The 17,233-nt window shown below is 46.4% G+C and overlaps 1 protein-coding gene across 2 annotated transcripts in view; it reads right to left on the bottom strand.

Moving 5' to 3' along the window:
* Nucleotides 1-17,233, bottom strand: part of nphp4 (nephronophthisis 4) — a 517,372-nt gene that overhangs the window by 329,021 nt on the left and 171,118 nt on the right. For both annotated transcript variants that reach the window (XM_085966844.1, XM_085966846.1), the window contains exon 5: nucleotides 11,986-12,141. In XM_085966844.1, coding sequence (XP_085822970.1) covers nucleotides 11,986-12,141 — 156 coding nt within the window. The remainder of the gene's footprint in view (nucleotides 1-11,985; nucleotides 12,142-17,233) is intronic.

Here is a 17,233-nt window from a genome sequence, read left to right as displayed (position 1 = left end):
GTGTAGTGTATGTACCTTTAAGGGGAGAACTACTTTTTACAGCTCCTGTATACTGTAGTACCGGCAGTGACCACACCTGTATATATACCCTGAGTAGGGAGCTGTACTGTTAGTTTTAGAGCAACCCTCATCCAGTTAACACCTGTTGATTGTTCCTCTGCAGTCTCTGTTGATTATTTGAAGGACCACTACTTAAAGATTCACGGATTTAACATTGGCGACGAGTCGTTTCGAACCTACCTGCAACTCTGAAGAAGGCGGCCGATTCCACCAGTGCGGGCGTCGACCATCCAGGGAGAACTTGAGCATCGCAAAGGAGGCTGTAGAGAGCTGGGCTTGGTTCTCCAGCCGCAACGATCCAGCGCAGCGGGCTGGCAGCAGGTACGGCGCAGACCCTTCCCGGACAGCGGCGGCGGGAGCCGACCGACGGCACAGAAAAAGGCCGAGCAGCATCGACGGGTAAGAGAGAGGGTAAAGCGCACAGGGTGCAGCCGGGGTTGAAGACCGAGCGGCGTCAACGAGAGAGGGTGAAGCGCGCAGGGCGCAGCCGGGGTTGAAGACCGAGCGGCGTCAACAAGAGAAGCGCACAGGAAAACGCGCAGAGCGCGACCGGTTTCAAGGACTGAGCAGCGTCCGCGGGGGAAGAAAAGAAAACGCGGGAGACGCCATTTGGGCCGCAGCGGAGAAGAAAGAGAAGCGCGGGAGACGCCATTTTGAGCCAGCGGAGAAGAAGGGAGAGCGCGGGAGACGCCATTTTGAGCCAGCGGAGAAGAAGGGAGAGCGCGGGAGACGCCATTTTTGGCCAGTCTAACCACACCCAGGGATGCAGAAGAGTGGCAGGGTCACAGCGTTCGACAATGAAGTCGAAGATTGGGCGACATATGTAGAACGCATAGAAGTGTACTGCAAGGCGAATGAAGTGCCAGATGCCAGGAAAGCACTGGTATTGTTGAATTCCATGGGTGCAAAAACGTACGGCTTACTGCGAAACCTAGTCACCCCAGAGAAGCCAGTGGAAAAGGATTTTGAAAGCATAGTGGCAATCCTACAGGACCACTTAAACCCCACACTGCTGCTGATAGCAGAAAGATTTAAGTTTCACAGAAGGAACCAGCAAAAAGACGAAAGTAATGCTGAGTATTTAACGGAACTGCGCAAGCTATCGAAACACTGCCAGTTTGGAACAGGACTAGCAGATACTTTAAGGGACAAGTTTGTGTGTGGGCTTCAAAGTGAAGGAACTCAGAAACGGCTTCTATCAGAAAAGGATCTTACGCTGGACAAGGCTTTCAACATGACAGTATCACACGAAGCAGCCGCACGGGGCGCTGCAGAGATACAACGGAGACCGCAAAAATATGGCACAAATGAAATGTCATATGGAGCAGTGAAGTGTTATCGCTGCGGCAGAACAACACACGACCATAAGGATTGTTGGTTCAAGGACCAAGTGTGCAGACAGTGTGGAAAAGTAGGACACATAATAAGAGTCTGCAGGTCGGGAAAGAAAACCAGCAGCAAGAAACATCCACAGGAGAAGTACAAAAAGGTACATAAGGTGACGGAGAGTAGTTCAGACGAACAGAAAAGTGATACAGACTCCGGAAGCAAGGAGCTGGGTTGTCTGAAACTACATAATGTAACCAAAATGGAGGATCACCAAACTATCTGGGTCACGCTCAAGATAGACAGAGTCCAAGTGAAAATGGAATTGGACACAGGATCAGCCCTAACAGTCATAAACCGAAGGGACTACAAGCGGCTATTCTCACATATACCCTTGAAAGCTACAGAGATTGTCGTGAAGACGTACACGGGGCAAAAAGTCTACCCCAAAGGAAAAATAAGGGTGAACATGATATACAACGGCAAGGAAACACCAAAAATGGACCTATATGTATTGCCAGATGGAGGACCACCACTACTAGGACGTGAATGGATCCGGAAGATACAGTTAGATTGGCATTCCATACAGGCACTGACGGTAGATGCCAAAAAGGATGACGACGTCACACCTGGACGACTGTCAAAAATGCTAACTGACGCACAAGAAGTGTTCCAGGAGGGACTCGGAACACTAAAAGGCATAACAGCGATGATCAAAATAGAGGAAAATGCAAGCCCAAAGTGTTTTAAGGCCAGACCGGTGCTTTGTGCGATCCGCCCAGCCGTCGAAGCAGAGCTGGAAGGTTTGGAACGTTCTGGAGTGCTGTCCAAAGTGGACTGGAGCGAGTGGGCTACACCCATCGTTCCTGTAATGAAGAGGTCATTGAGTAATATGCCTGGGGAACCAAAGAAGATTCGCATCTGTGGGGACTTTAAGGTGACAGTGAACCCAGTCCTTCACACGGTACAATATCCGCTTCGGCAGATTGAAGATATTTTCGCCTCGCTATCTGGAGGAAAACGCTTCACTAAGATTGATCTGGCCCAGGCGTACCTGCAAATGGAGGTAGAAGAAGCCTCGAAACAGTACCTCACGATCAACACTCATAAAGGTCTCTACCAATACAACCGGCTGGTGTTCGGGGTAGCATCAGCTCCGGCTATTTGGCAAAGGGCAATGGATCAAGTCCTGCAAGGGATTCCAGGGACCCAGTGTTATTTGGACGACATCCTGGTCACGGGCGAAAATGACAGTGATCACCTCGCCAACCTGGAGCAGGTGCTCACTAGATTGAGGGAATATGGGCTCCGAGCTAATCGCCACAAATGCGAGTTTTTCCAGAAGCAGATCTCGTAATGTGGCCACGTTATTGATGAAGAGGGGTTACATAAGTCCCCTGAAAAGATTGAGGCAGTAGTCAAGGCTCCAGCACCGGAAAATGTGTCACAACTGAGGTCGATCCTCGGGCTGGTGAACTACTACCATAAGTTCTTGCCGAATTTGTCTACAGTACTACATCCACTGAACACCCTACTGCAAACAGGGGTACCATGGAAGTGGAATGACGAATGTAAACGAGCTTTCCAGAAGTGCAAAGAATTGATCACATCAAAAGAGGTGTTGGCTCATTTCAACCCAGCACTACCAATTCGGTTGGCGTGTGATGCATCACCCTATGGTATTGGAGCGGTGCTGTCGCGCAAATTCCCGGACAGCTTGGAGAGGCCAGTAGCCTTTGCGTCTCGGTCACTAACCTCAGCCAAGCGTAACTACGCCCAGATTGACAGGGAGGCCCTCAGCCTAGTGTGGGGAGTGAAAAAGTTCAACCACTATCTGCACGGGCAGAAGTTCACCTTGCTGACTGACCACCAACCACTGGTCTCCATCTTTAATCCAAAGAAGGGCGTTCCGGTGATGACTGCGCAACGGCTACAAAGATGGTCCCTTTTTCTAGGGGCGAACCAATATGAAATAGAGTATAAGGGCACGAAACAGCATGGAAACGCGGATGGGCTATCACGCCTGCCACTGCCTACTGCGGAGGAAGCACCAGCAGTGGACCCTGTCGAAATATTTTATTCGTCCATAATTGAACGCTTGCCAGTAACTAACGCGGATATAGAGAAGGAGACCCGAAATGACCCGACACTGTCTCGGGTATATGATTTGACGGTGAAGGGATGGCCAACACATGGCGACTCACTGTTGCCAGCATTCTCATCCAGAAGAGAACAGCTGTCAGTATGCCAGGGGACCTTGATGTGTGGATCCCGAGTGGTAATTCCACCCAAGTTAAGGGAGAGAGTGCTCAATGAACTTCACAAAGGCCATCTGGGAGGGGTGAAAATGAAAAGCCTTGCTAGGGCTTATGTGTGGTGGCCGGGGATCGATCAGCAAATCGAGGACCTGACAAAGAGCTGCTCAGGATGCCAGAAGGTCCAAAATGCACCACCACATGCCCCTCTACACCCATGGGAGTGGCCCTCCTCTCCATGGCAACGGGTGCATATTGATTTTGCTGGTCCATTCATGGACTCAATGTTTTTAATAGCCATGGATGCGCACTCGAAATGGCCTGAGGTGATCAAAATGTCCTCCACCACCACGGAGAAAACTATTGCAGTCCTACGGACCATATTTGCCAGGAACGGCTTGCCAGAGCAGATTTGCTCTGATAACGGACCACAGTTTGTGTCCGAAGAGTTTCGGAAATTTATGAAAAGGAATGGGGTAAGGCATTACACATCCGCCCCGTATCAGCCAGCCACAAATGGATTGGCTGAGAGGTTCGTACAAACCTTTAAAAAGGCAGTAAGGGCCATGTGCGTTGACGACATTCCACTGCAGCATAAGGTGGACAATTTCCTGTTAGCCTACAGAAATGCGACACATGCAGTCACCAACCAGACCCCGGCCATGATGTTCTTTAACCGAAGGTTGAGATCTCGTCTGGATTTGCTCAGACCAAATGTACGAAGAGATGTTGAGAATAAGCAATTCCAGCACATCAATGAGAAGCCGACAAGGAGCTTCAATGTAGGGCAACCAGTCTTGGCCCGCGACTACCGAACAGAGAAATGGCAACCAGGAACGATATGCACATGGCAGGGGCCACTAATGTACACAGTGGATGTTGGGGAGAACATTGTGAGACGCCATGTCGACCAGATCCTAGAGTCACAGGAACGAGTCAACCCCATGTCTCGCGTACCTGGTAATGAACCCGACATACAGGTAGCATCTACCCCAGAAACAGTAGCATTGGAAGCTGATGAACCAACCGACGACAGGGGGCCAGAATCGCCTCCGCACCAAGAGCAAGACACTCAGGAAAGACACTATCCAGAAAGGATCAGGAAGCTGCCCCATAGACTGAATTTATAAATGGACTATTTTCAGTTAATGTTGCATGTTAAAAGTGTTAATTGTTAAATGAATGTTATGGTACTGTTAATCTAAAAGGGGAGGAATTGTAGTGTATGTACCTTTAAGGGGAGAACTACTTTTTACAGCTCCTGTATACTGTAGTACCGGCAGTGACCACACCTGTATATATACCCTGAGTAGGGGGCTGTACTGTTAGTTTTAGAGCAACCCTCATCCAGTAAACACCTGTTGATTGTTCCTCTGCAGTCTCTGTTGATTATTTGAAGGACCACTACTTAAAGATTCACGGATTTAACAAATGGTGTTGAGCTTCTTGAGTGTTGTTGGAACTGCACTCATCCAGGCAAGTGGAGAGTATTCCATCACACTCCTTACTTGTGCCTTGTAGATGGTGGAAAGGCTTTGGGGAGTCAGGAGGTGAGACACTCGCCGCAGAATACCCAGCCTCTGACCTGCTCTTGTTGCCACAGTATTTATGTGGCTGGTTCAGTTAAGTTTCTGGTCAATGGTGACCCCCAGGATGTTGATAGTGGGGGATTTGATGATGGCAATGCCGTTGAATGTCAAGGGGAGGTGGTTAGACTCTCGCTTGTTGGAGATAGTCATTGCCTGGCACTTCTGTGGCGCGAATGTTACCTGCCACTTATCAGCCCAAGCCTGAATGTCATCCAGGTCTTGTTGCATTCGGGCAGGGAATGCTTCATTATCTGAGTTATGAATGGCACTGAACACTGTGCAGTCATCAGCGAACATCCCCATTGCTGACCTTATGTTGGAGGGAAGGTCATTGATGAAGCAGCTGAAGATGGTTGGGCCTAGGACACTGCCCTGAGGAACTCCTGCAGCGATGTCCTGGGGCTGTGATAATTGACCTTCAACCACCACAACCATCTTCCTTTGTGCTAGGTATGACTCCAGCCAGTGGAGCGTTTCCCCCCGATTCTAATTGACTTGATGCCACACTCGGTCAAATGCTGCCTTAATGTCAAGGGCAGTCACTCTCACTCTCACCTCTGGAATTCAGCTCCTTTGTCCATGTTTGGACCAAGGCTGTAATGAGGTCGGGAGCCAAGTGGTCTTGGCGGAACTCAAACTGGGCATCAGTGAGCAGGTTATTGGTGAGTAAGTGCCACTTGATAGCACTGTTGATGACACCTTCCATCACTTTGCTGATGATTGAGAGTAGACTGATGGGGCAGTAATATGCCAAGTTGGCTTTGTCCTGCTTTTTGTGGACAGGACATACCTGAGCAGTAGTCCACATTGTCGGATGTTGTAGCTGTACTGGAACAGCTTGGCTAGAGCTTAATATATGGAATGGACTCCTGGGTAGAGTAGTGCAGGCAAAAACTCTGAAATCATTTAAGAACTATTGGCCGCTGCAATGGGAGGGATTTTAGGGTCTTTTTAGATGGAAGAAGTGAGATGAGATGAATAGCCTTCCTCATCCAAAATATTATATCTTGTGATCATGTGACAAACATAAAACAGGGCATCAGCTTTGCAAAAAAAGTGTTTGGCGAACATTTCCCATTTATTTTATAATATTGTAATATAAATCTCATTGAAATACATTACTGTGCATGTGACATCATTATGACAAAAGTACAGGTAGACTATCCTTTATCCGAAAACCTCGGGACCAGCCGTGTTTCGGTTTTCGGAAAATTTCGGATTTCGGAAGGTATTTTATAAGACTGGGAAATTTGTCGGGGGTGGGTCGGCGGGGGTGTCGGTGGGGGGTCGGGGGTGGGGGTTGTCAGGGTCGGCGGTGGGGGTCGGCAGGGGTCGGGGTCGGCGGGTGGGTTGGCGGGTCGGCGGGGGTCTGCGGGGGTCGGGGTCGGCGGGTGGGTCGGCGGGGGTGTCGGCGGGTCGGCGGGGGTCTGCAGGGGGGTCGGCGGGGGGATCGGCGGGAGTCGGGGTCGGCGGGGGGGTCGGCGGGGGTCGGGGTCGGCGGGGGGGGTTGGCGGGGGTGTCGGCGGGAGTCGGGGTCGGCGGGGGGTCGTCGGCGGGGGTCGGGGTCGTGCGCATGACTTACGCTGACCCTCTGCTCAGCGTAAATCGTGCGCCACTCTGGTCATGTCGTGCGCAAGACTTACGCTGAACGAAAAAACCTTCGGTTTTTAGAGGGTTTCGGTTTTCGGAAGTTCGGATAAAAGGTAGTCTACCTGTAATACTGTCTGAAACGTTTCTCTTTCTTATTTCACACACAGAATCACAGAAACCCCACAGTGCAGATAGAGGCCATTTCGGCCCATCGAGCCTGCACCGACACATATCCCACTCGATCCCTGTAACCCCTACACCAACACATATCCCACCCTATCCCCGTAACCCCACGTATTTAATCCCCCTAACACTAAGGGTCAATTTATCATAGCCAATCAACCTAACCCGCACATCTTTGGACTGTGGGAGGAAACCGGAGCACCCGGAGGAAACCCACGCAAACACGGGGAGAATGTGCAAACTCCACACAGTCAGTCACCCGAGGCCGGATTCGAACCCGGGTCCCTGGCGCTGTGAGGTAACAGTGCTAACCATTATGCCACCGTGCTTGTCACTCTTTCATTAAGATGTGTAACTTTAAATCTAGTTGTCTTCAATCCTTTACTGATAGATATAAGATTTTACTTGAATATTAAACTGGGACCGACGTCACAGATTTCCATAGCTTTCCATTAAAAAAAAAGTTTGTTCTACATAAGACCACCCTGACATTGAAAAAGCTGGTCTGGCCCTGGATAATAGTGAGACATGGGGTGGGGGCGGGTGGGCGGGGGGGGGAGGTGAAGAGAGTGCACAATGGCTTCCCTGGTGTACCATAACTTTGGAAATGTAGCCTCAGTGATTAATAAAGTAATACAGTACATAATTCATTTTTGCCACGTCTTCCGGCGAGATGATGGGATTCTGCTGATGGGAGTGCAACAACTGAACAATGTTTAGACAGTCTGCTGACAGCACAACATGTACTGAGAGGCAGAGGTTACACTCACTAGATGTGTGAGTAATAGCATGCAAGAGAACAAGCTGAAACAGCAACCAGGATCAGTTCAAACAGCATACACCCAAGCAGGATGGTTTGTAACATTCTCTCTCTTCTGGCTTATCCTTGGATATTTCATCCCCATTTTGCCTGTCATTATAACATAAAAGAAGAAACTCTATCAACTAGTTCCTGTTCCAACAAAGAGGTGCTTTCATCATTTGATGACCGTGATGAGATTTTTCCTGGGGAGAGCTTTTTATGGTATATGTTTATATTATGAATGTTACGGTTGTGTTAAGGTTGGAGGATCAAATTCTAGCACAAGCGCAACACTGAGGCAACTGCACGTGCACAAGGTTGCATATGCCCAGTCGTAATTGCAACTATAAAGCAATGCACAAGCTTACAAGTCACGTGAGCAACTTTATTTTAGCGGCCATGAACCTTCCCTGATGTATCACTGTCGGTTTAGACAGGTGGGCTGAGAGCTCAGTGGCCAGGACAAAATGACAATCTGCGGATGCCGAGTGCTGCTACTGCTTTGCCTTCACGGCCAGAATTTTCCACTTCTACTTTCATCCAGCCCGCGATTATCGGCCCGTTAAGAAGAATGGTGTGAAAATCGCAGGCTGGGGAGCACAAAGACTAAAGATCCTTGACCAACCTCTTGGGAGTGGTCTCCCTGCCATCAGGGTTACTTAGGGTACCTGACTGCAGCACTGCCATCAAAGGCAGCACACAGGTATAAAGGAGAGCAACTTTGCTCCTGCTGCTGGTTTGAGAGCAAGATCCTGTATTTCTTACAAATAATTAGATCTTTTATTGGTAAGTTTACTCAGATCTTGGGTATAATTGTTCACGAGAAACCTTGTACAGGTTGAGCATCCCAAATCCGGGGTTCTGGAATCCGGGACAATTGGTGGCAGGGGTCCAGAATCCGTAAAATGTTCCGGAATCCGGACACCCAGAGGGAGGCTTACCAAAAACGCAACCTGGGCCCAGGCATTTCAGGACTCGGCACGTGTTTCTGATGTCCGAAGTCTGGAAATATCGCAACCTGGGCTCGGGCGTTTCTGGACTTCGGACAGCAGAAACACGTTCCGAAGTCCGGAAAAACCCGAAAACCGGCTTGGCCTCGGTCCCGAGGTTGCCGGATTCGGGACGTTCGACCTGTAGTTTGCTTCATTCTGATAGAAGTATTTATAGTTAAGGCTGATGAGCTCAATGAGCTTCAGTTTAAGAAAAAAGCAGCAACTTTTCTGGCTGATTTTGTAAAGTCAGCATATTACATGAACCAGACAGACTGGAAGATTCAATTCCTAGTCTTTGCTGAGCTAGCTGATCTCAACCAGGGCAGTGGTAGAGGTGCTACAATTAGCATCAGTGCCCATGGCATTGGGAGGAGGGGGAAAAAGACAACAGCCAGGGTTCTCATTCCTGATTGCTATTTAATGAGTCCTTTTGGAAAACTTTGGGGAGAACAAGCTTGGTTTCAGTGGTGATGCCCTCCAACATCTAGGCACAGCCGTGAAGAATGACTACTTCGGCCAGGTACTGGAGAGTGACTAGTGCCCCAGCTCTGTTGAGTCTTGTTTGCATACTCGTCACTCTCCAGCAGCAGTGGGGAGCAAGGAGACAAATGAGGCAACAAAAAAAATTAAAACTATACATCACCCTGCCAGTAGCAATGGTCAAATTTATTCAAAAACCTGACTTTAAATTGGCAACGTAAGCTGCCTGTGAACTTGTAACTGAGCCCTGCTCCCATCTGTCGACAACTGCATCCCCCTCACCTCACCTCACGCCTTGCCTTCTTGCAAATCACCTACTCTTGTTGCCTTAATTCAACCTTTTCAAACACAAGAACAGCACCTGATATGCACAGCAAACACAAATTCACAAACTATAGAGCTGTCCAGCTGTGCTTAAGCCTCCCACACAGACCCGATTGCTGAGCACGAACAGCTAGTACTGACTCCTGGTGCGAATGAAGCAATATTTTTTTTTCAGGTCAAAGAAAACAAGGCCACTTAGCGCAAAGTTTATTTTTCAGCTATGTGTCCCACATGACTGAGCAGCGACTGTGATAATTTTTCTATTTGACCTTTTGCAGAAATAACAAGGACAAAAATAAGAACGGTCAAGGCCTACAAGTTGTTTTTGGCACTATAATTTGGAGATAAGCTTGAATAACCATGACAAGTGTAAATATTCCTGTGCCTGTCACAGCTCTCTGCACTCCAGGACACAGCTTAGAATATTATGAGAGTGAACATGAGTTTATCGCTGCAAACATCCCTCTCATTTTGTGGAGTAAAATTCTTAGCTTACCTCAGAAGCAGCGAGGGATAAACTCTGACTAGTTCAAATCAAATCAAATCAACTTTTATTGTCATTGTTAGTGCACAAGTGCAGTACAACGAAATGTAGGCTTGCGGCTCCCGAGAGTGTACATTTGGATTAAGACATTTAAACATTCAACATACATTTGGCTTGTAGTATATTAACATAAATATGACCATAATAAAGTGCATTGGCAGATGTGCAGGCTTTAGAGTTTATTTGTGGAGTTCAGTAGGATGACAGCCCTGGGAAAGAAGCTGTTCCTAAATCTGGTCGTACGGGTGCGAATGCATCTGTAGCGTCTCCCAGATGGTAGGAGGGCGAACAGACTGTGGCTGGGGTGGGTAGGGTCTTTGATGATGGACCGTGACCTCCGTAGACAGCGTTTCTGGTATATGTGCTCTATGGTCGGTAGCCGTTAGTTGTAAGCTGCCCCGTTGTTCTTTTTCTCTCTCTTCCCCTTCCTTTATGTTCTCTTTCTGTCCTTTCTTCTGTTTGCACATCTTTGCTCCTACTTTTACTTCCCTTGTTTCCCTCTCTCTCCTACTCTTTCACTTCTGTTTTTCTCTCCTTCCCTTTTGCTTTTATCTCTCTTGTTTTTCTTTCACCTTCCCTTCTGTTTTTTCTCTCTCCTATATTCCCGCTCCTATTTGTAATCATTCTGCTTTACTCGACTTTCTTACTTCTTTTCATTGGAGGATGTCTGGTGCAATGAACAAGAAGCGTGCACAGCCAGGGGAGCAGGACAGTGCTGCTGAAGGGACACACATAGCAGCATCAGGGCCACTGAATAAGGAGCACGGAGAGTGGGTTGGGCTGTTGAAGGAGCACACAGAGAATGGGAGGGAGCAGGTGGGTGCTGCTGAAAGAGTACACAGACAAAAGAGGGGCTGCCGAGGCTTTGTGCGACAAAGGAGTAGGAGACCACCACCTTTCTGCAACATTTTATGTGCATGCTCAGCACATGGTTTCCCCAGAACCTATCAAGCTAGGCTACACTCCAACAATGTGAGGAGGATGTAGGAAAAAGAAGTACGTTCCTTTTCTCCAGTACAGAATTAAAGAAACTTGGATGATTGATTAGTTTGAAGAACTACCATCTTCTCAAATCACGATGAAGCAAATATTGGGACCTGCAAGTACAGCAAGCTTTATATTTCAAAGGAATCTCGTTTCCATTGAATCATTAAGAAGCAAAGAAAGAACTTGCATTTATCTAGCACCTTTACATCCTCAGGACATCCCAAAGCACTTCACGGTCAATGGAGTACTTCTGAAGTGCACGGCAGCCAGTTTGCACAGAAGATTCCACAAACAGCAATAAGATAAATGATCAGTCGTGTGTTTTTGGTGGTGTTGGTTGCAGGAAGAATGTTGCCAGGAGACTGGGAGAATTCCCTAATCTTCTTCAAACAATGCCACGGGATCTTGTACATCCATCTGAATGAACAGACGGGCCTCGGTTTAGCTTTTCATCTGAAATACAGCACTTCAATGAATGAGGCATTCTCTCAGTAATCCACTGAAATGTCAGCCGAGATTATGTGCTCATGTCCTAGAGTGAGGTTTGAACCCACAACCTACCGAGTTAGAGCGGAGCGTGCTACCAAGATGACAAGCTGAGAAAATAACAGCTCTTCATAATTACTGAAAATAAGTCTATCTGTCTGAATCGACTTGGAAAGAAACAAGACTGTCTGGTTTTATTGTAGTACGCTAAGTGTACTAGAGAGAGCACAGAAAGTGTGAAGGAGCCTTTCCCACAGGAATTAAGTTGAGACATTTAATTGAAATGAAATCTAAAATAGTTGCATAACCTGTTTCAGATTCCAGCCGGTATCTGCAGCCAGTGAGTACAATGGTTTCTGTTACTTACTTGTCTGTTTAGAAGGTGCAGCCACCCCAGGAATTGTTTCTGACCCAGAAACCAACAAGTTTTCAGGGATGAGGTGATTAACTTCTTTCAGGGGATGATGAGTCCATAATGTGTAAAAGACGGTGCTGCCCTCAATCAACGTCATAAACTTATTCTCTAAAACAGAAAAACAGATATACATCAGTTAGCTATTATCTGTTATCCAAAAAGATACTGGCCCGGAATTTGTGGCTAAGCGACGGCGATCACCGCTGACCTCGAAGAAAGCTACCCACAGAGATATCATGATCCCTGTGGCGAAAACTTGAGCTTTCTCAATTGATTATAGCGCTATCAAAAGGGGATCCCCAGCAGGAAGCAGCAGTGATGTCATCAAGCTGCAGCCAATCACATTGAAGAATTCTCACAGACAGCAAACCAGGAAATAAAAAGCACAGATTCAATTCATTAAAAAAAAATTTTTTTTACAGAGAACGAAATAAAGATTGGGGCCCACACACAGGGTTCAGATAGAAGCTGAAATCTCAAACAAACTTTTAAAAAATATATACTTTTTATTGTTTTAAAAATCGAGTAATTTTCTAGCATAATGGAGAAATTTGACATTCCGCAAACCTATTATTTGTTTTTCGGGGCCAGAGCGGTTGTTTAGCAGTCAATACGCTGTTAAAACCCCAGTTACACCTATTCCAACAAGGTTTAACTTTTTATGGGGTGTTTAACAGCGATATTACAGCGGAAAAGCTAACATTTTCGTCAGTTCAGCTGAATTCACTGATTGCCAGCTCTGGTGAGTTCCACAGCACACCCTGTGGCGGAGCAGGGAATGACTGACCGCAACTTCAGGATTTTTGCATTTAGATGCGCATGCGCTAAATCCTGAAGTTATGGTCAGTTTCAGGGGGGTAATGACGGCGAACGCTGACAGTTCGCCATCATTATCACTGCAAAATCCAGGCCATTGTTTCTTTAAAGTCCAGAATACGCCTTTAATCGTTTCCCTACAGGAGTGTTATATCCCATTTACACTGGGGCACTGATGAAATAGGATGCAATATTTACACTTTGTTATAACACTGGTGAGATTAGTGTTACTGCTGCTCTTTACAATTCACCTGCCATTCAGAGACATTAATTTTAATGTTTCAGCCTGGACACTAAATATTGGCTATTTGACTTTCGGGTGAATCACAACAGAGATCCAGTAACTCAGCATAGTTCGGGATCAAGCCTCAGACCTTGCTCGTCCGAATTGCGCTACTACACCCCATTGCACCTAGACGCGGAGCCCTCAGGTAAAATCAGAACAGCACCTTCAAAAATAATAATAATAATAATAATCAACTTTATTGTCATTGTTAGTGCACAGGTGCAGTACAACGAAATGTAGGCTTGTGGCTCCCGAGAGTGTACATTTAGATTAAGACATTTAAACATTTAACATACATTTGGCTTGTAATACTTTAACATAAACATAACCATAATAAAGTGCATTGGCAGATGTGCAGGCTTTAGAGTTTATTTGTGGAGTTCAGTAGGATGACAGCCCTGGGAAAGAAGCTGTTCCTAAATCTGGTCGTACGGGTGCGAATGCATCTGTAGCGTCTCCCAGATGGCAGGAGGGCGAACAGACTGTGGCTGGGGTGGGTAGGGTCTTTGATGATTGACCATGACCTCCGTAAACAGCGTTTCTGGTATATGTGCTCCATCGTCGGTAGCCGGGTGCACTTCCCCTTCTCCCAAAGCACTCTTAGTAACTTGGTGCCTGTATTAGATTTCAGTCACTGTCTCCAGGTGAAAACCATCAATCCCCACTACCATATTCACATGTGCAAATCACTGCACACAGAAAAAAACATCAGCAGCACTGAGAAAAATACAGCCCTTGGAAAGCATGTACAGTACTGAGGAAGGGTCTCGCACGTTAACCCATCAGTTCTCTTTCCAGATGCTGAAGGGCCGCTGTATATCTCCAGCATGTTCTGCTGGCTTATTTCATATCAATTTCATTTTTAAGTTGTAATAGATTTAGGATGGCATTTGTCTGTCAAATGCATTCCTCGCGACTAATTTAGAAATTAAAGAAACATATAGAAACATATAGAAGATAGGAGCAGGAGTAGGCCATTCGGCCCCTCGAGCCTGCTCCGCCATTCAATGCGGTCATGGCTGATCATCCAAATTCAGTACCCGGTCCCTGCTTTCTCCCCATACCCCTTGATCCCTTTAGCCTTAAGAAATATATCCAACTCCTTCTTGAATATATTTAATGAACTGGCCTCCACCGCATTCTGTGGTAGAGAGTTCCACAGGTTCACCACTCTCTGGGTGAAGAAATTCCTCCTCATCTCAGTCCTAAATGGCCTACCCTTTATCCTTAGACTGTGTCCCCTGGTTCTGGACTCCCCGACCATCGGGAACATCCTTCCTGCATCTAGTCTGTCCAGTCCTGTCAGAATTTTATAAATTTCAATGAGATCACCTCTCATTCTTCTAAACTCCAGCGAGTACAAGCCCAATCGACCCAATCTCTCCTCATACGTCATTCCTGCCATCCCAGGTATCAGCCTGGTGAATCTTCACTGAACTCCCTCCATGGCAAGAACATCCTTCCTCAGATAAGGTGACCAAAACTGCACACAATACTCAAGATGTGGTCTCACCAAGGCCCTGTACAACTGCAGCAAAACATCCTTGTTCCTGTACTCAAAACCTCTCGCTACGAAGGCCAACATACCATTTGCCACCTTAACCGCCTGCTGCACCTACATGCTTACCTTCAGCGACTGGTGCACAAGCACAACCAGGTCTCGTTGCACTTCCCCTTCTCCCAATCTATTGCCATTTAGATAATAATCTGCCTTCCTGTTTTTGCCACCAAAGTGGACAACCTCACATTTATCCACGTTATATTGCATCTGCCCTGTTTCTGCCCAATTACCCAACATGGCCAAATCATCCTGGAGTTTCTCGACATCCTCCTCACAGCACACACGCCCACCCAGCTTTGTGTCGTCTGCAAATTTGGAGATATTACATCTAGTTCCCTTGTCTAGATCATTAATATATATTGTGAATAGCTGGGGTTCAAGGACCGATCTCTGCGGTACCCCACTAGTCACTGCCTGCCACTCGGAAAAGGACCCGTTTATTCCAACTCTTTGCTTTCTGTCTGCCAACCAGTTCTCTATCCAAGTCAATACCTTGCCCCCAATCCCATGTGCCTTAACTTTACACACTAATCTCTTATGCGGGACCTTATCGAAGGCCTTCTGAAAGTCCAGATACACCACATCCACTGGTTCTCCCTTATCTATTTTACCAGTTACATCCTCAAAAAATTCCAGTAGATTAGTCAAGCACGATTTACCTTTTGTGAATCCATGTTGACTTTGTCCGATCCTGTCACTGTTTTCTAAGTGCTCTGCTATTACATCTTTTATAATGGACTCTAGCATTTTCCCCACTACTGATGTCAGACTTACCAGTCTGTAATTCCCTGTTTTCTCTCTACCACCATTTTTGAATAGTGGGGTAACATTAGCTACCCTCCAATCCATGGGTACTGTTCCAGATTCCATCGAATGTTGGAAGATAATCAGCAATGCATCTACTATTTCTAGGGCCACTTCCTTAAGTACCCTAGGATGTAGATTATCAGGCCCTGGGGATTTATCGGCCTTCAATCCCATCAATTTCCCAAACACCATTTCCCTACAAATACTGATTTCTTTCAGTTCCTCCCTTGCATCAGACCCTATGTTCCCCGGCATCTCTGGGAGGTTATTTGTGTCCTCCTTTGTGAAGACAGAACCAAAATATGTATTTAGTTGGTCTGCCATTTCTTTGTTCCCCATTATAAATTCCCCTGATTCTGACTGCAAGGGACCTATGCTTGACTTCACCAATCTTTTTCTCTTCACATATCTATAAAAGCTTTTACAGTCAGTTTTTATGTTCCCTGCAAGCTTACTCTCATATTCTATTTTCTCCTTCTTAATTAATCCCTTTGTCCTCCTTTGTTGAATCCTAAATTGCTCCCAATCCTCAGGATTATTGCTTTTTCTGGCCAATTTATATGTCCTCCCCTTGGATCTTATGCTATCCCTAATTTCCCTTGTTAGCCACGGTTGAGTCACCTTTATTGTTTTATTTTTGTGCCAAACTGGGATGAACAAATTCTGTAGTTCATCCATGCGGTCTTTGAATGTTTGCCATTGCCTATCCACCGTCAACCCTTTGAGTGACATTCCCCTATCAATCCTACCCAACTCTCGCCTCAGACCATCGTAGTTTCCTTTATTTAAATTTAGGACCCTAGTCTCTGAGTCAACTACTTCATTTTCCATCTTAATAAAGAATTCGATCATATTATGATCGCTCTGACCCAAGGGGCCTCGTACAACAAGATTGCTAATTAATCCTTTCTCGTTACATAATACGCAGTCTAAGATGGCCTGATCTCTGGTTGGTTCCTCGACATATTGGTCCAGGAAACCATCCCGTAAACACTCCAGGAATTCCTCCTCCACAGTATTGTTACTAATTTGGTTAGCCCAATCTATATGTAGATTAAAGTCACCCATGATGACTGCTGTGCCCTCATTGCACGCTTCTTTAATTTCCCTTTTAATGTCATCCCCAACCTCCGCCTTACTGTTTGGAGGTCTATATACCACTCCCACTAACGTTTTCTGCCCCTTGGTATTTCTCAATTCTACCCATACATATTCCACATCATCAGAAAGAAAGAGAAGAATGCTTTCTCGCTAAACAGTTGGCATTTCAATTGTAGTTGCCATCATTCCAGCATTACCGAGCTTCGGGTGCTGAATTTCTGTCACGTAGCCTCGGCTCAGATCACCCCCACTAAAACGTGACCAGCAGAGAATGTTGAAATGACGATAGAACAGTTCCGAATGAAACGGCAACTGCTCGGGGCACAGTTCATGGTTTTTATATAATTAGTCACGGGGGATACACACCAGATGCTACCTCAATGATAAGCCCTTTGATCTTGTAGTATCCCTTTTGAAGTTTCAAGATTTTTTGAACAAAAATAATTAGCACTTTGTTTATATTCTTAGGCCATTCATGAGCATGTGAGCACCCCGTGCACAGAGAGGAGACGTTCTTAATGAAGAGAAGGCAAGGCAGCTCTCGGAAATTAGGACATCTATATTTATTAAAAGTTATGTAACAGGATTTGAAGTACTGATGCTCGATAAAGAGTGTGGAGAGAATGTTG

Source organism: Somniosus microcephalus, chromosome 25, assembly GCF_052327205.1.
Source record: "Somniosus microcephalus isolate GS21.2 chromosome 25, FLI_Smic_1.0, whole genome shotgun sequence".
Lineage (NCBI taxonomy): Eukaryota > Metazoa > Chordata > Chondrichthyes > Squaliformes > Somniosidae > Somniosus > Somniosus microcephalus.
The sequence above is the reverse complement of the archived record's forward strand: the minus strand, read 5'-3'. Positions and strand labels throughout refer to the sequence as shown.